At 44.8% G+C, this 26,152-nt stretch overlaps 1 protein-coding gene and 2 long non-coding RNA genes across 3 annotated transcripts; 2 read left to right on the top strand and 1 right to left on the bottom strand.

Annotated features, from left to right (window-relative positions):
- Positions 1–303: 303 nt before the first annotated feature.
- Positions 304–4,253, bottom strand: LOC120720750. The gene is made up of 3 exons (XR_005693030.1): positions 3,953–4,253; positions 2,421–2,425; positions 304–317 (listed from the first exon to the last, which is right to left on the bottom strand). It is a non-coding gene; the product is annotated as an uncharacterized LOC120720750 (long non-coding RNA).
- Positions 2,518–3,114, top strand: LOC120720751. Its single transcript, XR_005693031.1, has 2 exons — positions 2,518–2,673; positions 2,775–3,114. It is a non-coding gene; the product is annotated as an uncharacterized LOC120720751 (long non-coding RNA).
- Positions 4,254–24,160: 19,907 nt separating the features above from the next.
- LOC120720771 (P2Y purinoceptor 14-like) lies at positions 24,161–25,842 on the top strand. The gene is made up of 3 exons (XM_040010545.1): positions 24,161–24,265; positions 24,370–24,629; positions 25,248–25,842. Exons 1-3 carry the CDS (start codon positions 24,161–24,163, stop codon positions 25,840–25,842), a joined length of 960 nt encoding a protein of 319 aa, XP_039866479.1.
- Positions 25,843–26,152: the final 310 nt, after the last annotated feature.

Below are 26,152 nucleotides of genomic sequence, written 5' to 3'. Positions count from 1 at the left end.
CATGAACCAGTCACGTGGTACAGCCGGGCAGCGAGGCTTCGGACGTCATCATTTTCAGCTCCTCCCATAAATGAAGCAAGCCTCGATACGCGCATCGCGGAAACGCCCCCTCCATTACTCGACACAAGCTTCGAAGCCTCGATACAGAACATCACATCACTACTTTTAGGCCGTGGTGGATTCCACTGGACTTTTAATGTTGTGTTTTATTGTGTTACTCCTTGGCCAAGGTTGTTTTAATTCATTTTACATTTTTAACTATTTAAATATAATAAATTATATTTTTAATTCTACAGTTTTGTATCGTGTGCTCTTCCCTCGGCGGCTCCACTGCTCTGCCCGTTTTGAGGAAGGTTTCCTTCCTTTAAAAAAACACAAAACACTGTGGAAATAAAACATCAGCCTTCCGCCCTCCGTTACATGTTCGCCCAGGGCACCAAACAGCCTAGGACCGCCACTGGCTGTCTGTCATTAACATTTCACTGAGGCAGGTTGTGCTCCATCCTGTTCCAAACATGCTGAGTTCACTCCTCTGTTGAAACACTGGAGTCTTGATGCCAGCTCTGCTGGTGATTATCAGCCTGTTTCAAAATTGACATTTGTGAGAAAATTATTAGAGACAATGTTAGAAAATGAGTTCAGCTCTTTACTGTGCAAATGACAGATTTGTGACCCGTTTCTCTCTGGCTTTAAAAGCAGCATCCATTGAGACGGCTCTCTTGAAGGTCTGTAATGATCTTTTAATGGTTTCTAATGCAGGGATTTTTTTCTGTGATCATTTCCTGTAATATTGACCATGAAATCCTACTTAATAGACTTCAGGTTTTGGCTGGTGTATCTGGCTCTGTGTTTTAATGGCTTTTACTAATTTCACAGGACTCTGTTAATAGAAACAAGTTCACCTCTAACATTGCCTCCCTGACCTGCAGGGTTCAAGAGGGTTTAGTTTGGGTCCATTGTTATTTTCTTTTTACTTTCTTTAGATGGATTATTCAGTCTTTTAATAACATTTCGTATCATTTCTATGCCAACGACATTCAGCCTCATCAGCTCAATAGTCTATCCACCCTAGTGCACTGCTTAAATCAGGGGACTGATTCACTCTGTAGCAAACACTTTGTCTTCTTCTGTTTGTTCAACTTTAAGTCCAACATTCAAAATCTTGGTGGAATATTTGATTCTTCTCTGAGCTTCAACTCACATATAAAATCTGTCTTGTTCCTGTTTCTTTCCTTTAAGGAACATTTCTAAACTGGGACATATGGTCTCCTCGGCTGAACTGGAAAACACTGTTCATACATTTGTGTGATCGTGTTTAGATTATTGTAATGTCCTGTTTACCAGCCTGGACAAATCACGTCGTTCTCACCTCCAAGCGAGCTCACATTACTGCTATTTAATCTTCTTTATATTGGCTCCTAATAAATTTCAGGATTTGTTTCAAAATTCTTGTTTTAACACACAGAACACTAAATGATCACGTCCTAGATTATTTTTCTCAGCTTCTTACAAAGTAAACTGCTGCTCGTTGTCTCCGTTCAGACTCACGATGTGTTAGTTGTTCCCTGTACACGACTAAAGACTAAGTGTGACAGAGCCTTTCAGTCTGTGGCACCAAGGCTGTGGATCAGTCTGCCTCCACAACTACGTTTAGTCGACTCTGTGGATTCTTTAAAAAAGCTGTTCAAATGTTTCTGTTTTACAGGCTAACTAATGAGAAACATTTTATTCAATTATTATTTATTTATTTTAAAACTACCTGTTTATTTTACTGTCTTATTGAATCTTTATTTTCACCTAATGTTCATGTTTATTTGAGCCTTTTGTGTGAAGCGCTTTGTGACCGCTGTGAAAAGAGCTTAATAAATAAACGTCAATTACTTATCTCTGACAATCAATCAATCAATAATCAAACAGTGAGTTTGTGCGTTTGAGTTTGTGTGTTTCAAAGATGGAGGCCACGCTGCTCTCAGAGGACTGTGTGTGGTTGTGGTAAACGTGTGAGCTGCTGCTGCTTCTTCCTCACATGTTTGATATGTTTCATGTTTCCAGCTGATGCTGATCACCCTAACCTTAACATCACAGACCATCCTTTGGTTCTTCTTCTGTTCCTCTGAAACTTCCTGTGTGGTGCCTTTCAAATTAAAAGCCCTCCCTGACTGTAAAGACTGGACTGTGCTGCAGCTGGTGGAAACAGTGTGTAGGTGTGTTGTGTTTGATGGAGGACTGAAGTGTGTGTCCAGCTGAGCTCTCTGTGTGCTCATATATACAGATGCTGATAAACAAATGTTTGTCTTTGGACCCTGTTACCGATCAGGACCTGCTGTGTGTTTCCTGTCCACAGGTCTACAAAGAGTCGCACTTCCTGCTGTGGTTCAGATGTTCAGCGTGTTGCTTTGTTTCTCACATGTTGGCTCCACGGTCTCTGCTGCTGTGGGCTGATGTCATGCAGCAATACAGGAAGTTGAATGAAGCCCCCCCCCCCCACGTGTTTAACATGCAACAAACCAGGAAACAGGAAGTTCTTTGTCCTCAGTACAGAGAGACGCACAGACGATCAGACTGAGCTCAGACCAAACTAGCAGCTTCCTCTGAGTGAGTCCAGCTACAGGAGAGAAAAGTGGAAAACTCCAACACTGCTGCTTCAAGCTGCTGATGCTCCACACACTGAATGTGAGTTTGAGCAAAAACACGACTCAAAGGAAGTTTCAGTGAAGGTGGTAGAGGAGGGAGGGGAGCCAGGACTGACTGTACTTCCTGTCTGCTGTTTTCAGCTTCACTCACAGACTCAATGGCTTCCAGATCAGAGGAGGATCTCTGCTGTCCGGTCTGTCGGGAGGTCTTCAGAGATCCTGTGCTTCTGTCATGTAGCCACAGCTTCTGTAAAGACTGTCTGAAGAGATGGTGGAGAGAGAGACCAACACACGAGTGTCCACTTTGTAAGGAAATATCAGTTTATGATCCACCTTTTAAACCGAGCTTTAAAGAACCTGTGTGAGTCGTTCTTACAGGAGAGAGATCAGAGAGCTTCAGAGGCTCTCTGCAGTCTGCACTCTGAGAAACTCAAACTCTTCTGTCTGGACCATCAGCAGCCAGTGTGTGTCGTCTGCTGTGCCTCAGAAAAAACACACCAATCACAGATTCAGACCCATCGATGAAGCTGCACAACAACACAAGAAGGAACTTCAGGAAACTCTGGAGCCCTTAAAGAAGAAGTTAAAGGTTTGTGAAGAAGTTCAAGTGAAGTTTGATCAAACAGCAGAACACATTAAGGTCCAGGCCCGACACACAGAGAGGCAGATTAAGGAGCAGTTTAAGAAGCTTCACCAGTTTCTAGCAGAGGAAGAGGAGGCCAGGCTGGCTGCACTGAGGGAGGAAGAGGAGCAGAAGTGTGGGATGATGAAGGAGAAGATGGAGGCTCTGAGCAGAGAGATAGCAGCTCTTTCAGACACAGTCAGAGCCACAGAGGAGGAGCTGAGAGCTGAAGACGTCTCATTCCTGCACAACTACAAGGCTGCAGTGGAAAGAGTCCAGCGCTGCCCCCTGCTGGATGATCCACAGCTGACCTCAGGAGCTCTGATAGACCAGGCCAAACACCTGGGCAACCTGACCTTCAACATCTGGAACAACATGAAGGACATGGTCTCCTACACTCCTCTCATTCTGGACCCAAACACTGCTCATCCAAACCTCATCCTGTCTGAAGATCTGACCAGTGTGAGACGAGGAGAGAAGCAGCAGCTTCTTGATAATCCAGAGAGGTTTGATTTGTTCTGCTCTGTCCTGGGCTCTGAGGGCTTTAACTCAGGGACTCACAGCTGGGATGTTGATGTTGGAGACAGTACAGGGTGGAGACTGGGTGTGTTAGCAGAGTCTGTGCAGAGGAAGGGAGTCATAGACTCTGGATTATGGTCAATATGGTTTAATGGATTTAAATACTACACACACTCACCATCAGCTCCTCTCACTGATCTCTCAGTAGAGAAGAAGCTCCAGAGGATCAGAGTGAATCTGGACTGGAACAGAGGAAAGCTGTCGTTCTCTGATCCTGATACTAACACACACATACAAACCTTCACACACACTTTCACTCACAGGATGTTTCCATTTATTGAAACTGGTGGTAAAGCAAAGGTGTGTCCGTTGAAGGTGTCAGTGTCAGTGCAGCAGATGAGTTGAGGATGATGATGTTTCTAATGTTGTTTCCTGTCAGTGAGTTGAAGCTGTTAAACTGCAGCTGTCCTCCTGCTGCCTCGTTGTTCCAAAGCTCTTTGTTTCTCTTTTAGTTTCACTGTTTCTTTCTGTTTCTGCTGTCCACCTTTTCACATGGAAAATCATTTCACTGTTTCTCACTGAATGACTCCCCAAACTAGATTTGAAATTCTATCAAGTTTCTAATCATTACAAGTGATTCATGTTTCTATTTGATGTGTAAATGGAGATGATTTAGTTTGCTGGGATATGGACTGACATGTGTTGAATGGGAGGAGCAGTTTGTTGTTGTCTTCTTGTCTGTTTATGACAACAATAAATATGTTGTTGAAACAATGATTCATGTTTAACTCCATATATGAAATGTTTCTGCTCTTTGAATTCTGTTTGATTAAAGACTTTCTTCATGACACAAATGAGATTTCAGTGTATTAATAGAACTAAATAAGCTCAGAGTTGAAAGGCTGGAGTATTATGTACGTGCTTCACTGTCAGCATCTTCAGGGGGATTCAAAGGGAAACATCAAACTGCTGTAATGAGATAAACTAGTTGGGCTGAACACACTTATCTGTAGTTTGTCTCCATCCAGGATCATCAGAATATAATGAACATGTGTGAAGAGCCACAAAATGCTGCTGCCCTCTCAGCATGATGAGCTCCAGCCTTTGTTAGCAGGACAACAGGAAACATGAGACAACTTTCAGAGACAGTAACCAACTGTGGCCACAAGATGGCAGCAGCTGATCTGAGATCCTTTATTGGACAGAAGGACTCTGCTCTGTGACGTCATCAGAGAGACGGCCTTCACTCTGATAGATCTGACGTCATGTCTGCACTGCGATGATGAAAGCTGATAAACACATTGTTATTGATCCATGAAATCACCTCTGTCCTCTCAAGTGTAGCTGTTTACAGAGCTGAAGAAGTCCTTCATCATCAAAACAGACAAACATGTATTTCCTGTATTAAGTGACGTCATCCTCACTCTGACCTCTTACATACATTCTGTTCAGTTTTCCTGCTGTAAGAAATAAACTGTGTGAAAATAGAAATGCAGGGAAACATCCATTAATCACAGCTGAGCCGTTTGTTTCTGACTCACATTCAATGAGGCTTCAGGTGTAAATACCTCAGAAGTGTTTGTGAGTTCAGTAGAAGCAGACCCAGTCGACCATCATGGCCTCCACAGCACTACACAATGCAACAGAAAGGCCTTCATCATCTGCTGAACCACCTCTGAACCACGACGCTCTCCCTGCATCTAAAAGCTGTTAGTCAGGATGAGATGCTGCTGTGATCGCTCACAATTTACCTGTGAGACCTTTGTAAATATTGTCTTTGTTTCTGGAGGAAACACCTTTAGTCTGTTTGTATTTGGAGTGCAGATCTGGGCGTCCATCACTTTAACCTGCACACGTTTAGTTATTGAGTGTAGTTGATGTTTGGCAGCATTTTATAAGTGACAGTTCATGAACGGTGAAGGAACAGAGGACGCCTGACCATCCTACCTGTGTCAGTAAGAAGACTTTCATCACAACTTCACAACTTAACACAACTGAAACCTGAATTCAGTGTTGCATAGTTTACTAACAGTGTGTGCTGACACTGAAGTTAGCAGTTTGTTTCCTAAGAGCTGCTGGGACAAACCACAGTGACCGGCTACAGAGTTTAGTAAGGTGGTTCTAACATGTGACCTGTTGAATTATTTACAGGGATTTATTTTTCCTTTAAAGCATCATTTGTGAAGTTTTTATGAAGTTTAGTTCTTTTATGTTCTTTGTGTAACGTTTAGATTTTCTTCTCTTGTGTTTTAACTCTTCAGGTTTCCTGTAACAGAGATGTAAACCACCGTTTTCTGATGCTGCTGCGCTGTGACATAAACACTGCCACTTTATTAGGTACACCTTACTGCAGTTACCTGCTGAAACATCCCCACAGATTTGGATCCTTATTGCCATGACAGCACCACACAGCTGCTCCAGATGCTGCAGGATGCTGGTCAGGGCTCTAACAGTGAAACTTTACTGAAAGTAAGAAACCTGAGAGGAAATAAACTTTGGACTTTAGTAAGCTGAGCTCTGAAGCTGTGATGGAGCTCAGTCGGTGTGAAGGCGGCTGCTGTGTAACAAATGTTTGTCTGAGGTGCTGCGACTGATCGTGGTCATGTTTATTTAAAGAAGTCGGTGATGAAGCAGGCTGTGCAGTCCGAGCTCTTCATCAGTTAACAGTCTGCAGAGCTGCTGCAGGGAGCTGACTGTCCTCCAGGTGGCACTAAGTGAACAAAGTCCAAAGAAATAAACTTGGACTGTTTTTTGAAGCCTAAATAAAATGTGAATAAACTTTATAGATACATTTGAAACCAGCTACTCTGTGACTTTACACACTCACACAGTAACAGAGCTGATTCCTGATTGGAGCAGCACAAAGTTAGTCTTCTTTTCTGGCTGTGGATTGGTTCGTCAGGATATCCCCCTTTACAGGTTTAAGAACAATCTCTGTTTTTACATTTTTTGACCTCCTTCTTGTGTCTAAAGGTGAAGCAGCACCAGCCTCCTCTGATCCTCATGTTGTAGCTCTGTGTGTCCAGCAGGGGGCAGAACACCTCCAAACTGTGCCAGCAGCTCTCACCGTGAGCTCAGACGTTTGTGGACACTCAGTTTGTTTGAACATAGTAAATAATCAGAGCTTCTCAGACTGTTTATGGGGACACCACCTGCCCGAGGGTGTACTGTGTCAGAGAGGTGGTGTATGGTGCTGGGTGTAGTCTCTCTGCTGGTTCACAGGTTTTACTTTTTTTTTTTTTTTGCCTGTCCCATTTGGTTCTTTAGCCATCAGAATTGTTGTCTGAAGACCAACAAGGATACCCAATGGATTTACTTTGCCAAATGGAACATCGTGGCATTACCATATTGGTCCATTTGGTCGATCTTTGTTTTTATTATTTATTATATTTTATTTTCAGATGTTACAGACGGGACAGACATGAGTGAGGGGATAGGAAAGGGAGAAAGAAAGAGGAAGGAAAGGAAAAACAGAAGGGGAGAGGGACAGTGAGAAAGGGGGGGAGAAAAAAAAATAAAAATCTCCTGGATCACCTGTTGAGAGAAGAATAGAAAACAAGCAAAAAAAACGAAAAAAAACAAAGCAACATACTAAACACAACAACATCGCATTAATCTAGCTAAGTGTAAACAGCAGTAAATACTAAATATTCAATGTTGTTGTGCAGCATGCAGGATAGATGTGCTTCGAAGTAGCAGCCAAGAAAGGTGTAATTTGGGTCTACGAGCAGTGAACACCCGTGTGCATACCTGTGTGGATCAGCGCGCTTGTATTCCAAAGGTTTCTCCATGTAACGATCTGCTAGGGAGTGTGGGGGGGGGCCACAGCCCCGTCCTCCAGGGTGTGAAGCGGGTATGGAGGAGATCAAAACTCCAGACATCCAGAGGCCCCCAGAACACAAGAGACCAAGGAAGACCAACAGAGGGGCAGCCGCGCCACTGTCCCAGTAAGAGCTGAGGAGAGTCCCAGATGAGGGTTCACTCAGCAGCCGCGGAGCAGAAGCCAGGGGGAGTTGCAGTGACGCGCCCATGAGCTCCGCCGGCCCCTAGCTGTGCCTGAGTGACCGAGCCCCAGGCCGAGAGGCCGGGGCACCCCACCTCCGAAGGGGCCCGAGCGAGCCCCAGGCTCCAGGCCCCGACAAGCGGCCGCCAAGGAGTGAGCCGGTGTGTACCCGGACGCCCACCCCCAGACACAAAGAACCACCAACGCACCGACACCTGAGGGAGTCCGCCACTGGCAGGGGAAGTGGTGGTGGGTGGAGATAGGCCTCCAAACCTTGGAGGGCCTGAGATGTCCCCAGAGAGGTGGCGTCTGATACCCAACCTGACATATAGACACAGACATACAGGCACACACAGACACAAACATCCATTCCCACCCTCATGCTCTCATATGCACTCACTCCACACTCAACCAACGTGGAGACAGACATAGAGACGCTGTACACACGATCACACTCCCCAAGCGTACTCTACAAACCGGGTCTAGGTACCCTTGCCCCTGGAGGGGGGAACTGCACCCAGACCCAGGTGGTGTTACCCTTTTCCCTGCGGTGGGGACAGGCAGACCACCCCGACTCCGTAGCAGCAGGGAGGCCCCACACTCCAGACCGCAGTCGGACGGCCAACTCCTCCTAGCCCTCCCGCTCCAGCAGGCCGCAGAGAATGGGGGTGGGAGAAGACTCCAAACCTCCCTCCACCCGCTCATTGTAGTGTTGATGCATGTGTGTTCTAAGGTGCAATTAAAACCCAGGAGGGCATGGAGCTACCTGCCAAGGAGCAGCAGGTAAGCGCATAGTCCCTCCTGATAGCCCTCAATGACTAAGTGTATTGAGAGGTGGGCAACGACGCCAGGGGTGAGGTGTACACCCTGATGGTAATTTGGACTCCGTGATTGTGCCCACCCCCAAGATCCTATATGTATGTGTAATGAGAGTGTGAATAATGTGAATGTCTAAGTTGTGGGATAAAATTGAGGCAGAGGCAGCCAGAAGGGGACAGAGGGGGGGGTAGCCTCCTCTGCACCCTGGTGACATACCCCTACTCCAAGGCCCTGCATGTGTGGGTGGTTGTGGTGGAGCGGGAAGAGGGAGGCAGCTGGAGATGGGGAGGGAAGGAAGGGAGGGGCAGGTAACCCCTCCCTGGGGCCAGCTCCCCCGCTGACCCCAGTAGGCACTCTCACACTCCGCGACCCGCCAGGGAAAGGGGGCCCAGGCCCATCCAGACCGGGGCCCAGTGCAGCAGCGCCTCCCGGCTCCACAGAGCCCGGGACAGTCCACCCAACCCCACCACAGAGAAAACTGCACCCACCCCACCATCCACTCATCTTCCAGACTACATAAGACAGTAAACGCCCAGGCTGAGATCTTCCTCCACCTCTCCTGTATCTCCCCCTCCTGCAGAGAGAGTTCCTGAAGAGAGGAAAGCTCCTGCAAGATGTGACCATCTCCCCCACCAGTTGAAGAGCCCCCCAGGTGGCTCGACGCACCGGCAGCACCCTGCTCCAGGGCTGGGCCCCCATGCACCCACCCGCCCACAACCCCGGCAACACACCAACCAGGACCCAAGCCCCCCAGGCCCGGCCCGGGCCCCAGCCCAGAGACGGAGCGCCCCCAGGACCTCACGCCCATCCCGGACCCACCCAGGGGCAGACAGGCTACCAGGTCAGTAACCCACGTCCGTCAGCACAGACCCTCCCCTAGCCCCGCTGCACGCAGCCACGAGGAAACAGTCACCTGAGAGCCAACAGAGCCCCCAACCGGACATGACCGCTACCCCGGGTTGAGCCCCCCAAGGAAGATGCCTCCGGGGAACCCCCCGACGCCCTAAGCCTGTCCCTACCCCCACACCAATCACAACAGTGAAGGCGGGACCAAACTATGACCCCCCACCCCCACTAGGTGATGGAGCTGATAAAACGAGCCCAGAGCAATTGATCTGATGTGGTGGCAGAGGCTGTGTCAAGACTAATGTAATCTAATAGATAATTTCTATATTGGTTAGAATTAAGATTATTTTTATTTTTCCAGTTCATGAGGACTGTTTTCTTGGCTATGCATAGGGCAGTGAAAATCATATGTGCTATATTCTTTTCTGAAGTGACATTATCTAAGCTGCCCAACAAACACACTAAGGGGGAAGTTGGAATGTTACATTTCAGACACTTTGATAAGTCTTCACATATCTCGCGCCAAAACTTTTGCACTGGTGGACAGAACCAAAGAGCGTGGATGTAATTGTCTGGTGTATTGCCTTGACAGTGTGAGCAGTTGTTGGAAGATGTAAAGCCCATCTTGAACATCCGATGACCTGTATAGTGCACTCTATGTAGTATTTTGTATTGTATTAATTGCAGACTGGGATTTTTAATTAATTTAAAGGTTTTTAAGCAAATCTGAGACCAGAAGTTTTGGTCTAAGCTGACTGATAAATCTGCTTCCCACTTTGCAATAGGAAGGGATATTGATTCATCTAATTTAGAAAGTGTTCTGTATATTTTAGATAATAATTTGGGGGATTTAAGAGTAAGAAAATGTGCCGCACTTAGTGGTGTTTGTAATTCAACTTGACTGAGGTTAAATTTCTTTTTTACTATGGATTTAATTTGTTGATATTCTAAAAACCTTGTCTTGTTGATCCCATATTGTGCAACTAGTCTGTCAAATGGAATAAATTCTGTTCCCTCTAATATATGTTCTAAGTATTTAATTCCTTTACAACTCCATTCTGGGAAATTAATCATATTATTGTTTTGTAATATGTCAGGGTTATTCCAGATAGGTGTACGTTTGCATGGGATTAAAGAAGACTCCATTATTTTTAGAAACTCCCACCATGCTGTCAGAGAAAAGCTGATGTTGATACTTTTAAAGCATTCATGTCTTTTGATGTTTGAGCTAATAAATGGTAGGTCTGAAATCTCTAGATCCTTGCATAGTGCCTGTTCAACATCTAGCCAGGGCTCAACTAAGAAGGTATGCTTTAACCATTCTGAGATGAACTGAAGCCTGTTGGCTAAGAAGTATTGGTGAAAATTAGGCAGATCTAATCCTCCTCTATCCTTGGTTCTTTGTAGCGTTTTTAAGCTGATACGCGGGGGTTTATCTTTCCAAAGGAATTTGGAAATATATGAATCCAGAGATCTGAACCAATCTTGTGATGGTTTGTTAGGGATCATCAAAAATAAGTAATTTATTTTTGGCAAGATCATCATTTTTATAGTGGCGACCCTTCCCATGAGTGATATGGGTAAAGATTTCCATCTAGTCAGATCGCCTTCTACTTTCTTTAGAAGTGGGATGTGGTTTAATTTAGTTAAGTCTGAAAGCTTAGGAGAGACATTAATACCTAAATATTTAATATTTCCGGATTGCAGTGGGGCAGAGGAAGAATTATGGAAGGAGCAGTTAATGGGGAGAACTGTAGATTTTGGCCAGTTAATTGAATAATCTGAAACTCTTGAAAACCAGTTTATTAAAGTAATTACCTCAGAGAGGTTGGTTTGTGTGTTTTGCAGAAAAAGCAACACATCATCCGCATAGAGACTGATTTTATGTTCTATGTTCTTACATTTTATGCCCTTAATTGTTGTAGCCTGTCTAAATGCTGCTGCTAGAGGTTCGATAAAAATTGCAAAAAGTGAAGGGGAGAGCTTCTGTCTCCCCTCAGGAGACAGAAGCTGGAGGATGTCTGGTCATTTGTTCTGATACGAGCTGTTGGGGAATTGTATAATATTCTTATCCAGTTTATGAAAGAGTTTCCAAAACCAAATTTGTGTAAAGTTGCGAATAAAAATTTCACAGTTTTTACTGAGGAGCTGTGTTCATGTCAGGAAGGTTTCGTCTGATCACTGTGGTGCAGTTTGGTTTACTCTGTTTCTGAGTGTTTGTAGGATCAGTCTCTGCAGGTCACCTGATACCTGGCAGTGAAGTGTTTATGAATCAGCTCCGTCAGATTTAATCCAACAGAATAACATGTAAAACACTCCAGGGCTTTTACTCTGAAACTTTCTCCAGAGCTGTCTGGAGTTTTCTTACATTAAAATATTCTGGGATTACCAGACTGTCCACATCATGTGTCCTACCAAAACTTTCATCCACAAATATACCCTGACATTAAACCCAAATAGATGTGAGAGCGAGTCATTAGTATCAGTACTGTGTGTGTGTGTGTGTGTGTGTGTGTGTGTGTGTGTGTGTGTGTGTGTGTGTGAGAGAGAGAGATATTCAGGTAACTTACTGGGTTACTGCACATGCTCACACCTTTTCAGCACAACAGGTGCAGTTTGGTGTTTTACTGCCTCCTGCTGGAACAATGATGGCAGCTCTCAAGACTTTATTGGTTATTGTCATTTCGTGTTACACAGCCTGAAACGAAATACTGTTCCTCAGCAGCCTCTACAGTGCAACAACCAATATATTTTAAAAAGAATAAATACAGTTTAAAGGGAATAAGTTTAAAAAAGAGCAGCAAAAAAGGCATAAATAGCTTAAAATCTAAGTTCTAAAAAAACCTCCAGTTTAACAACAGATGGAAATTAGCCTTTGGCTATAATCTGGCATGTTTACATTCATGTAATTTTTTTTTTTACATTTATATTCATTAACATGCACTGTCCTAAATAAATAAATAAATAAATAAATAAATAAATAAATAAATAAATAAATAAAAATAAATCAAATTATTATAAACTAAAAATATTTTTTACGTGATAAACGACTTCAGTGCTTCGTCCATGACCTCCTGAAGGTAAAGGGCCCAAAGAGCCAATCAGCAGCTCTGAAACAGGAAATATGACTCATGGAGAAGTTCACAACAGTTTCAGCTGCCAGTTGTACTCATCACCATGGAGACTGTCTCCATGGTGGAGGCAGAGTGACAGTGTTGTAGATGCTGCATTTTGAAGCCTCAGTGTTTATATTTTTGTTCACAGCCATGTAGACAGAGAGGCAGAGAGAGACAGTGCTGTCACTGAGCTACATGTGTCAGAGCTCAGATGAGGCCCACACATGTGTGTTATCTGCTGTTGCTACACACAGTTAAGATATGGAACATGTGAACATGAGACATATGAAGAGACTGAACAGATAAAATGTCCTTTATATCCATCAGTGACTTTTTATTCTTTTAAACTTGTTCTGCTTCTTTTTGACTCGAGTTAGTGTGACACTGATGGAGCTTCTTGCTGCAGTGTGTTTGGGTTTGGCTGATAACACTGGTCGTCAATGTTCCCTCTAATTTTTCACGTGTCTGAGCGAACACACAAACTCCCTGAGCGTCCCTTGGACCACTGTGAGCCACAGCAGACGTGTGCACTGTGGTCACACCAGCATCGAATACATCCAAGTTACATGTTTATTAAAATAATCAAACTACAACATTTACATTTATGTTAGACTACTTTTAATTAACTGCTTTAGCCCACTTACAATGAAAATTTAAAAAATCTTGTTCATGACCTGTGAAGCATGTCAACACTATTGGAAGTAAAAATAACTTGAACTCCAATTTTGAAAACCCAACTTTTAAAGCTCTGACTTGTATCATGAGTCTGAGTCTGGGAGAGAGTCTGTAACTCGCTGTCTGCAAAATACAGTAAATAAAGACCAATGTTGAGCAATTAATTATATAGTTACTTCTTCAAAAAAGTAACTGAGTTTGGCAAATAACAAAGTTTTTTGCAGCTATTTTTTTCAATGCAGCCAAAGCAGTTTTTTAAACAAACATTTTGTAACGTTGGGTTGTGTTACGTGGTGGAGAGGAGGCAGCAAAACACCTAGCAGGCTAGTCGGAAGAACACACACCCACGCTGGTATCGATAATCCACGGTGGTTCTTTAATACGCCTTCTTCAACAACCATATAAAAGCCCGGCTGAACGGCTGCGGCTCAACAACATAACGCCCAGCGTTCATACAACCCAAGCGTTGCAAACAAAACAAAAAAAAAGGTCTGGAGAAGAAAACATAAATCCGTCCCTCGTTAAGCACAAGCGTGCAGGCACGTGTCCTCATAATTCCAGAGAGAGAGAGACCAGTGGCACACACTGATGACACCATCAAACCTCGACTTGGGTGTCTTAAAGGGACACCACACCATAGTGGCTGTTACAATTTCAAACTATTTACAGAACAATCAGCTGTTCTGCATCAAGTCTGATGCCACACAAATTATTTGTGCCACTCCAAAACATAATTTCTGTCCACTATGAGATGAAGGAGAACAACAGCCTGATACCTGCAGGCCTGAGAGCAGCAGGTGTATCACTGCTGTAACACCTGTAACATTCAGCAGTCGCCTCATTGTTCTGACACACACAACAAAAATATTGACTACACTACACACTAACTACACACTAACTACACAAGATTTGCGCTAAACGTCTCAAATCTCTCACATCTCAAAACACCGCCGTCACTCCAAAACTTCCCCCCGTTTCTTAACAACTAGATGCCACGTTGTCATGTCAATTTTTGATTGGTCGACATGGTACTTTTTTCAACCAATAGGAAAGGGTGGAGTTTTTTGGGTTTTTGGTTTTGTTTTTGCTCACAGGCTTTCGAGCGCTTTCCTTATAAAATGCTGTTTTTACCGTTTCTTCCCGCAGTAAATATAAACAACGATAGTATTCAGGAAGAAAACCAAACATTGCAGATATTTTTATCATAACTCTGGTTTTACGTGGCCGATCAACACAAAATCAAAACTGGTATAAAGTCCACACTTTTCTGTCAATTGTTCGTCTGTCCTGCTCACATCTCCAATGGTTGTACACGTTGTCATTAACGTGGCTTCACTCCACATCAGCCGCTTTGCTAAAACACCAGTGTCGGCACATAAGGACGCTGTCATAGCCGGTCAGCGACGTTGATTAGCTGCGTATATACGAATGTGAATCGCTTCATTAGCTGGACTATGGGATAAGTTGGCATCGTTCTAATCCCATACAGGAGCAGCCAGTCACTTACTGACTAACACTGCAAAACAGAATTGTTAACGTATTAATTTTAATTTCAATTCAGGTTAGATTTTTTTTCTTTGTGCGCAGAGACCGTGCCAGCAGTGCGCAATTGTGCACGTGCGCAGCTTAGAGGGAACATTGCTGATGGGCCTTGTTGACCAGGCTGGAGGTGTTAATTGACAGATTCTCAGAGATGTGGGTCCCCAAGAACTTAAGCTGGAGACTCGTTCAACAGCTGTGCTATGTATGTAGGAATATCAGGGAAAATCCTCGTTTATGCACCGTTTTGTGTGTTAGAGCATTCTTCCAGTGAAGGAAATTAGGCTTGAGGTGAAGAGAAAGATGATGATGTCGAAACAACATAACAATACAACAAAAGTCACCTCAAGGCACTTTTTATTGTTAGGTAAAGCTGAGAGGCGAGATACACCCTGGACAGGTCTGCAGTCTGTCACAGGGCTAGCACAGGGAGATGGACAACCGTTCAAACTCACATCTACACCTATGGGAAATTTAGAATCATCAATTAAGGTAACCGGGATTGGACTCTCCCTTATTTGTGTTAAGCAAAATCCTACATTAGTACCAAGAGAGTGTTGGCCAATAGAAAGATGAAACCAAAAAAAACAATTAAGCAGCTGAGTGATGTGTTATCAGTAACACTGGGCCTGTGTGTGACAGACTCAGGGCTTGCTTTGCTGAGACTTGTCTTTAACATAGATTACCACATTATGTTTACACAGTATGTTTTACTTCCTGCAGGGTCTCCTTCACAATAAAAGCTGTTTTGCATCAATTTGGATTGCAACACCTTTATTTTGAAACCAGGAGAGGAAGTTTTATAGACATGACTGCTACCATGTGGCTACCTACCTGTGGAGGAAAGCAGTGAGCCTCTACAAAAGCCAGTGTCATACAGGCCAAGAACCAAACAGCCTTGATTGAAAATGACTCAGCCGTTATTTGATTTGATATACCTTTATTTGATTTGATATACCTTTATTAGTCCCACAAGGGGGAATTTCATTATTGACCCAGACGTCCAAGAAAGGCAACTTCCATCTGAGGAGGCTGGTTGTGATAGATGGCGAGCCAACCACTTTGAGGACGATCCACCCCAAAGAAGATACACACCCGCACACTCATACATTCCAATTACACTCAGAAGGACCTTTAAAGTTGCCGACTTAACTCTAAATTCTTAAAGGGCCCCAAAGAGTACTTTTATTTTGTTTAAGTGTGCACACTATTTTATTTTATACTTTTGCTGTACAAATTGGACAAATATCTGTTATACCTTGTAACAATACAAGCTGCCATCACCAGTGTGTGAATGTGTGTGCGTATGACTGGTTGTGTAAAGCGCTTTGGGGTCCTTAGGGACTAAAAAAGCGCTATATAAATACAGGCCATTTATCATTTTACAAGAGAGGATACTAAAAAGTTACCATTGTGTCCAGGTCATTATTGCTGCTCAATACTTTAGCTCCACACGAATTTGGTGTCTTGTGATACTGGCCAGGGCCTGATTACGGGCCCAAGTAGTTATTGTGGTGTAATTCACCTTTATACCTTAAAGTTGGTTACAGTCAGGTCATAAATCTGTCTTTTATGTCACTGACACAAGACAGATGCCAATTATCAGCGCCGGAGAAGACATCGTGAACATTTCCTGGCCATTCAGTGTAGATGTCAGTGAAACTGATGGGAAGACAAAGCTCAAGAAACGTGAACATTTTATTTGTACTGTATAATCTGTAGATTCTGACAGAAATCTGCAACTATCCTTTGAAGCACCGCTCCTCTAAAACAGCAATAAGGATAATTATTAAGCCATTCGTAAATAACACAGTAAATTTATAACTTGAAACAAAATTGGGAAACGTAAAGTCTGAAACAAGTCTTCATATTAGCCCTTTAAAGCCGGTCGGAGCGGGCACGCTCCGTTTTGCGTAGCTATTTTTAAATCTCGGTAGAACTGCAACCACGTAAGCTAGCGCAATATTTTTTTTTTGCATATGAAACCGGAGGAGTTGTACTTACATCTTATGCCATCAGCTTGTCCTAGGTCACAGTTTCCTTCCACATATAGCTTTGCAAAAACTGCATAAAAAGCACTTGCAGCAACAAAAACATAATATTCGGGAAACACACTTTGCCGATCCAATCAGCTGTTCATAACACTTCCTACATTGGACTAGATGTCAGCGTGAACTATCGCATATCCGCCATTACCTGCCCGAAACCGGAAGTGACGTCATTTTGGAAATGTAGTTTTTTACCATCAGGGCCTCATGAGCCTATACTGGTGTTTTTAAAAGTTATGTTTGACTTTATGACTTTCTGTGTCGTTTCTGGGCTGCTTAGAAGTCAAATTGCACTGCTGGAAATAGTTTATTTTGATGCATATGCTGCATTTCTGCAAATTTGCATTATAATATTTATTTTCGTTTTTCCTGCAGTATATAAAAATGGTGTATTTCAAAAATAAAACTATGAAGACACTCAAAATAAATTTCCTGTGGTGGGAAACTATTTTGTGCAAATTTTTTGTATTTACAGTTTTGAGGGTTAAGCCTCTTAAATTTCTCTAACTAGAAATATATGTTAAAAAAACAAAAGCGATTTTCAATTGTTTTGTTGTTTATTGCACTTTTTTGCAATTTATGTAATTACTATGCACTTAATGCATATATTGTCACTGGTGGAGTTGGCTGGTGAGCGACACCCAGCCTCTGGGGAGGCCCTAGAGGGAGCAATTGTCTCAGAGATGTCCAGCTCAAGAGAACCAGCAAAAGTTTGTATGAAGCGTGTTCCCTGCTTTTAATGCGGCGGTGAGGATGAAGACTGAATGAATGAGTGAGTAGGCTGCTGCGCTAGTGGGGACTGAACTGAGGGCAGCGTGGCTGCTGACTGAACTGAGGGCAGAAGAAACAGTCTTTGAAGCAGCGGCCATAGAAAAACCACTATCAGTTTAAGTGGAAACACAGAAAATGGCCCCAGAATAAATCGTCCTTGTTTCTGGCAACGCAGAAACAGTGTCCCTCTCACTCACCACTGCCGGTGGCTTACATGTCCCGACATCCGGCTGTGGGGTGCTACGCCGACGGCGTGAACGTCGCTTTCTTTTCGGAGACGGCTCCGACGGGCCGGGTAATCCCTCGTCCGGCGGTTCGGACGGCACGTACTCCGTGGAAGCGAGCGGGCGAGCGGTAGCGGCGGGGGGGTGAAGGTGGAGTTCGTGGAGGATGAAGTTTTGTACCAGCGGGTGCAGTGAGTCCAATAGCCAGGGATGATCGGAAATAAGCTGTTGTAGCCTGGCTTCCAGAATGTAGAGAAACGTTTCTCCCTCATGCTCTAACCACAGGTTGATTAATTTTGAAGCTGAGTCCGTTATGAAATTCCGAAGCTCCGTGGGTGGGGTGACTGCTGCTGGATCCATATCTGGCTGGTCCGTACTGTCACGGCGAGTGAGAAGAACCATGTGGAAGAAATGAAGGAGGGTCCAAATGCAGGCAGTCGTGAAGGTGTGAAGGTGGTTTATTGAATAAACAGCAAAGGAAGAATGGCAAACGAAGACAAACTAAACTATACTGGAAAACAACTGAACTCCAGCGCAGAAACCAGAACACGAACATGAAGGAGGCGAGCAGAGGCAGACGATGGTAGACAGCAGGGAACACATGGATGAAACATGGTGGATACACAGATGGACCAGCAACTACAATGACAGAGGACACGACTTAAATACACACAGAGAAACACAGGGGAATTATACACAGGTGGTGGACACAGCTGGGAATAATCAACAAGACGAGACAGAGGTAAAACTGAACACACTCACATGAGACGCAGACCTTCACAATAAAACAGGAAACGAGAACACCACACCAAGACGCACACCTGACACTGAGAGACAGACAGACAGAGAATGACACATGGAACCTGAACTAAACTAAACGTGAGATACAACCGAGAACAAATCCTTAAACATGAATAAACAGAAACATAGAATTCTAATCATCATCATCATCATTATAATAATAATACTCATAGCGCCCAAAACCAAACCAATCATTCAAAAATAAATAAAAATCGAAACTGACCCAGAACCATGACAGACATATTATTAAAATTTGGGCTATAATGGCTGTATTGATGTATAGCAACTTGAAATGCTCCCAAAAATGGCACTACAGCATGTAAAAATATAATATAAGCTCTGGCGGACTCGGTTCTATGGTAGGTCTTAAAGGCTTAAGGGCCATCAGTCAAACAATACTGTTTGGTCTGGGTCTAAGCATGTTGTGTGTGATGTCTTCTTTTGCTTTGAGGGCCGTGAACAGTTCACACTAGAGTGCGTTTGGTGTCACATTTTATTTGTAGTGTGAACAACCGGACAAAAAAAATCGGATTCGATCAAAAAACCGGGATTAAGCATTATGACCTGCAGTGTGACCGTAGCCTTAGACACCTTTATCCAAAACTCACTGAGTGTAGCAAATCAGTAATTAAACTCAGGTAACCCCTGAAGACTACTGCATTGCCACTGCAAGGTGACAAGTAAATTGGTCGACTGCTTGTCCAGTGAGAGCAGCAAACTCCAGGAAAGACCAATGAATGAATCAATGAGCACAGGAGACCAGTTCAATTATAGCAGAGAGAGGAACCACCAGTAATCAACCTGCAATGTAGTACCTAACACCAGTGCAACAGAACGAGGAAGAGATAATATACAGGGTGACACTGTGAGCTGATCGGCCACAGTAGCAAAATAGCAACAGTAACACTGATGCTGTCTATGTGGGCGTGTGTATGTATTGATTTAACTCTCATATAGATCTTCATGAAGACTGACATCTATGACTCTGACTTTAAATCTCACCCAAAAGCCAGAGGGGCCTCTGCCACTGCTGTGCCAGCAACATCCTGCAAAATGTGTGTTTTAGTAAAAAAAGACAGATATAAGGATCAAGATGAAGATGGGGCTGGTGTGGATGGTTTAGATGGCTGACTGATGCAGTTAAAATAGAAGATAATATCAAACTGTTATGGTCTGGAGTCTAGTGACTCCGTGGTTATGTTTGTGTTTATTAATAGTCACAATTTTAACTTGTTTCCTGGTTATTTGTTAACTATTTCCAGTGTTTAGGTGTTCTCTCTGCCTCCTGTGTTTCTTGTGTTGTTCTAGTGTCCCTGGTTTGATGTTTGTGCTTATTCTGCTTTTACTGTGTCTCCCTCCCATTTCCTCATTTTCCCTTAGTGTGTATTTATCATGTGTGTTTACCTCTGTTCTTCGTCTCCATCTGTGTTTCCTTCATGTTTCATGTCTCAGGCTCCATGTTCTTGCTTCAGGTTTTAGTTATGGTTTCTTCGTTCGATATGTTCTTTAGTTTAGCTTTTCCTTCGTGTTGTCAGTTCCCCGTTTACTTTGTAGTGTTGTGTCAAGCCGATAATAAACCCTCGCTTTTTTTAACATATGCCTTCACACCATTTTGTGTATGCTTGGGTCCTCATTCTCATCATGAGGTCATCTGAGAAAAATGGCATATATCACAACTGATCAGAAAATTGCATGCCTGTATTAGAAACATGTTTAGCAGGGAAGACAAGCAGGAAATAAGTCAGAGTGCCTGTTAGTGGTGTGATCACTGTGTGTTTCCTGATGTGCAGCAATACTGTTAAACCAGATGGGCATAACTACTCAAGCAGCTTTTCTTGCTCACTGAAAACTGCAGAAACAGAGGTGAGTCTTGCTGGTTGATCATCCTTAAATTGTTTGTACTTGTACATATTTCATGCTTAGCTTAAAAGATCACTTTTAGTACTACTGACACCCGGAATAGAAATACTCTACACAGCTGCATCAGCATTACAAGTGGCCTCTGCCAATGTGCAAAATCTAAGATCTAATAAACTAATATTTGGTATTTCGTGAGGAAATCACAGATGAGAAAAAGCGACTGGTTTCACTTTCCTCTTGTTGGCATGCTTTCTGCTGATCATAAATATTTGGATACAACTTTTGTTTACACTTCTGGGTGAAACACAAATGAAATGCCAGCATGAAACTTTGTCCAACATATGTGACTACTTAACACCTCCTTGCTCCGATTCCATATGTGAAAGTATCATCTGTATAGACACGCTTTATATATCATCACACAGACTGTGCAGCAATCCCATGTTACAAGCTCTTGTTAAGAAGAACATGTTGTAGACCTGGACATATGCAGACAGGATTATAACCAGTTATATGTTGTTATACATGATACCTTGTAATGCTCAGAGTAAAGAATTGTCTTGGTCCATGTTGAAATGATTGTTACGATTAGACTCGTGAGAGGAAGTGATTCATTTTTGCTTCCATAAATATAAACTGTACATGAAAGATGACATCACTAATGATTTCTATACTTGCATGTTAAGCTCTCAACTTTGCTTTTAATGCTGCAAGACTGTAGGGTGCATCATATAGAAAGCAACCTGAGACAACTGTTGTGAACTGAATTTAGTCAAACTGTCAGCAAACTCCCCCAGAAAGCTCCATGTATTAAAATTACTGTCTTAAAAAGAGATGCAGTAGAGTTCAAAAGAATATTTAAAATTAGTTTGACTTTCTCTCCGTGAATCGCTACCTTATCGTGTTGGAGGGGTTTGTGTGTCCCAGGGATCCCAGGGGCTATGTTGTCTGGGGGCTTTTGCCCCCTGGTAGGGTCTCCCATGGCAAATTGGTCCTGGGTGAGGGACCAGACAAAGAGCGATTCAGAAGACCCTTATGAAGAGAACATCGATGGAACAGTTTACCCTGCCCGGGATAGGGTTACCGGGGCCCCGCCCTAGAGCCAGACCCGGGGAGGGTGCCCGAGGGCGAGCGTCTGATGGCCGGGCCTTAGGACAGCCCGAAGAGGAGACATGGGCCCATCCTCCCGCGTGGGTAACGACAGCGAGACCTGGAGGGGCGTGATTGAACGGCCTCCCTGATCTGAACCCGAGCGGTGTTTTGTTATTGGACTTTGCAAATCACAGTTTGGCCATAACGAACACCTTGTTCGAACATAAGAGTGTCCATAAGTGGCACGTGGCACCAGGACGCTCTAGGCCGCAGGTCAATGATCGATTTTGTAATCGTATCACCAGACCTGCGACCATATGTTCTGGACACTCGGGTAAAGAGAGGGGCTGAGCTGTCAACTGATCACCACCTGGTGGTGAGTTGGATCAGGTGGCGTGGGAGGACGCTGGACGGACCCGGTGCACCTAAACACGTAGTGAGGGTGTGCTGGGAATGTCTAGCAGAGGCCCCAGTCCGCGAGATCTTCAACGCACACCTCCGGCAGAGCTTCAACAGCATTCCGAGGGAGACGGGGGACATCGCAAGGTGGTTGGTGCCTGCCGTGGTGGTAATCCCCGAACCAAATGATGGACACCAGAGGTGAAGGGAGCCACCAGGCTGAAGAAGGAGTCCTATTGGGCTTGGTTAGCCTGTGGGACTCCGGAGGCAGCCGACAGGTATTAACAGGCCAAGCGGAATGCGGCTCGGGCAGTGGCTGAAGCAAAAACTCGGATGTGGGAGGAGTTCGGAGAGGCCATGGAAAAAGACTTTCGGATTGCCTCGAGGAGATTCTGGCAAATCATCAGGCGTCTCAGGAGGGGAAAGCGGTGCTCTACCTGCACTGTGTATAGTGCTGGCGGAGCGCTGCTGATGTCGACTGAGAAAATTGTCAGGCGGTGGAAGGAATACTTCGAGGACCTCCTTAATCCCACTGACACGTCTTCCGAGGAGGAAGCAGAGTCTGGGGATGAGGGGAAAGACCCGCCAATTTCCAGGGCGAGGTCACTGAGGCAGTTAAACAACTCCTTGGTGGCAGAGCCCCTGGTGTTGATGAGGTCTGCTCCGAGTTCCTGAAGGCCCTGGACATTGTAGGGCTGTCCTGGTTGACAGGCCTCTACAATGTTGCGTGGAGATCAGGGGCAGTACCCCTGGACTGGCAGACCGGGGTGGTGGTCCCCATCTTTAAGAAGGGAGACCGGAGGGTGTGTTCCAACTACAGGGGGATCACACTCCTCAGCCAAAAGTCTATGCCAGGGTGCTGGAAAGGAGAGTTCGTCCGCTAGTCGAACCTCGGATACAGGAGGAACAATGCGGTTTTCGTCCTGGTCGTGGAACACTGGACCAGCTCTTTATCCTCTCGAGGATACTTGAGGGTGCATGGGAGTTTGCCCAACCAGTCTACATGTGTTTTGTGGACTTGGAGAAGGCATCCGACCGTGTCCTTCGAGGTGTCCTGTGGGAGGTGTTGCGGGAGAATGTGGTGTCTGGCCCATTGCTATGGGCCATTCAATCCCTATACAACCGTTGCAAGAGCTTAGTTTGCATAAGTCGGTGGGTGATGGGCTCCGCCAGGGCTGCCCTTTGTTACCGGTTCTGTTCATAATTTTTATGGACAGGATTTCTAGGTGCAGCCATGTGGCGGAGGGCTTTCACTTAGGTGGCCTCAGAATCACATCTCTGCTTTTTGCGGATGATGTGATTCTGTTGGCTTCATCGGGTGAGGGCCTCCAGCTCGCACTGGAACGCTTTGCAGCCGAGTGTGAAGCAGCGGGAATGAGGTCAGAAACTCCAAATCTGAGGCCATGGTTCTTAGCCGGAAAAGGGTGGAGTGCCCACTCCGGGTCAGGGATGAGTTCCTGCCCCAAGTGGAGGAGTTCAAGTATCTCGGGGTCTTGTTCGCGAGTGATGGGAGAAGGGAGCCAGAGATCGACAGACGGGTTGGTGCTGCGGCTGCAGTAATGCGGACGCTGCACCGGTCCGTCGTGGTGAAGAGGGAGCTGAGTGTAAAAGCGAAGCCCTCAAGTTACCGGTCGATCTACATCCCTACCCTCACCTATGGCCACGAGCTGTGGGTAGTGACTGAAAGAACGAGATCGCAGATACAAGCGGCAGAAATGAGCTTCCTCCGAAGGATGGCCGGCCTCTCCCTTAGAGATAGGGTGAGAAGTTCGGCCATCCGGGAGGGGCTCAGAGTAGAGCCGCTGCTCCTCCACATCGAAAGGAGTCAGCTGAGGTGGTTCGGGCATCTGACAAGGATGCCTCCTGGGCGCCTCCTGGGTGAGGTGTTCCGGGCATGTCCCACCGGGAGGAGGCCCTGGAGCAGACCCAGGACACGCTGGAGAGATTATATCTCTCGGCTGGCCTGGGAAAGCCTTGGTGTTCCCCCGGATAAGCTGGAGGAGGTGGCTGGGGAGAGGGAGATCTGGGCTCCTCTGCTTAGGCTGCTCCCCCCGCGACCCGGCCTCGGATAAAGCGGATAAAGATGGATGGATGGATAGTTTGACTTTGTTTTGTTTAACAATAAAATTAGACTATGATGGTAAAGCCATTCAAAGAGAGAATAAAGTGGATTTGTTTTTCAGCTGAAGAAGCATGGCTGACTCAACAAATGGGACTTCATCTTTCAACCAGACCTGTGATCCAGTTGTCCCATCACTCAACACTTTCTTTGTACTGGTCTACAGTCTGGTGTTTCTGGTAAGTTTCCAATCTTCAGTGCTGTGTTAGAAATTGCTTTAAGTTTCTCAAAGCACTGTATGTACCAAGGTTCTCATCTCCTCACCCTCTCTCTGTCTCTTCAGGTAGGTTTACTCCTCAATGGCTTCATCCTAAAGTTTTACATTGCTCAAGCTCAGCAGCAGGAGTCAAACAGTTTGATGGTCTACCTGAAGAACCTGACAGCTGCTGACTTCCTGCTCTGCCTCTCTCTGCCACTGCGCATCGCCCACTATGGTAGCAAGTCATTCATCATTCAAAAGGTCTACTGCAGCTTTGGAGCTTCTGCCTTCTACATGAACATGTATGCCAGCATCATATTCATGTGTTATATCGCTGCCAACAGGTAAAGAACCTTTACATATTTCCCACTACAGTTCATGACAGTGTTTATGGCTAAAACCCCTGCATTACTGATCAAGGTGTAGACATATCATTTTATATTTCCCACTCGGTCCTCAGCTTCCCCCACTCTCTCCGACAGAGTTTTTATGTCCTCCTTTATCTTATCGAGTTTGCCGCCCAGTTCCTGCTGTAGCGTGTTGTCTTCTCTCAGCCTTTCGTTATCTTGTTTCATTTCTAATTTTAATGAATCGATAGCTTTTAATAGCTCGCCAGCTGAGTCGCTAATTATACTGTCGGGGCTCATGCAAGCTTGTCCTGTTGCATTGTTAGTATTTATTTTTGCGGCTTTGTCCTGTCCCCTTGGCATTTTGGCCTCCTTTTGACTTATTCCTCACCAACTACGTTCGCCTTACTCAGTTGAGTTGTCTGTTAACGAGTTTTCGGTGTTTTCTATTCCTGATTGTAGGGAGCAGCCACCAAACACGTCCACTCACTGCGCCATGACACCCGGAAACAGTGTAGACATATCATTTTAACTTGATAATGACCTTTGCGAATGTGGTACCACTGTGACTGCTTCGTGAAGTTATCTACTGTCTCCTTTGTCTTCTCTCTTCAGGTATCTTAAAATCGTCCATCCTTCAGGAACTCATGTCCTGCAATCACTGCGAACTGCACACATCATCTCCATGGTCACTTGGGTTTGTCTCCTGGCTCCATCAGTTACTTATAGCATCCTCTTTTTCATCACCCAGAAACCCCTGACTTTTACCCCAAGCCGATGTTGGCCCCTCTTCAGTGCATCAATCAGCCTATTCTTCAAAATCCTCCACACCATCTGTGCCATCATCTTCCTCTTGGTCTTCATATCCCTGGTCTTCTTCTACCACGGCATCTCCCGCAGGGTGTTGCAGGCACAGCAGAGGCAGCTGGCCTCCTCCAATGCTGAGAAGCTGGTGAAGTCTCGCAGGAATATGTTGGTGCTGGTCAGCATTTTCTGTGTTTGTTTTGTGCCCTATAATCTGGTTCGTCTTCCTGTCACTTTTCTGTGGACCAGTTGCTCTGCGGGTCCACTATTGTTCTACTTGGAGGAGGTGGCCACCATGCTGTCAGTTTTCAACATCTGTCTGGACCCTCTTGTTTACTTTTTCCTCTGTAAGTCTTTTTGGGATCAGATGAGCCAGAGGATTGTATCAGTGGGCAACACCATCTAACAAGCAACCAAGAATAGCAAGAGCAGGAGCAAGACAGCAAGTGGACATTGTTATAGCAAAAAGTTAAATCAATGAGCTTTAAGGAAAAGTTTGACATTTTAGTTCAGTGAAACCAGTGTCATGGATCCCAAGTCCTCATGAACCACAGGAGTTTGTACTGAGCTCAGAGATCAATAGAAGGCTGATCTCAGCACAAACCCACTCCCACACAAACAACATCAGTGTTCATGTGTCAGCTTTTTTCTATTCAGTCTTTAGGGTGTTCTCATATCCTGCTGATGTAACACAAAATCAAAAATCATTTTTTGTC

The sequence above is a fragment of the Simochromis diagramma genome, unplaced genomic scaffold (assembly GCF_900408965.1).
Source record: "Simochromis diagramma unplaced genomic scaffold, fSimDia1.1 OVJJ01000418.1, whole genome shotgun sequence".
Taxonomy (NCBI): domain Eukaryota; kingdom Metazoa; phylum Chordata; class Actinopteri; order Cichliformes; family Cichlidae; genus Simochromis; species Simochromis diagramma.
This window is presented reverse-complemented; position numbering and strand designations above follow the sequence as displayed.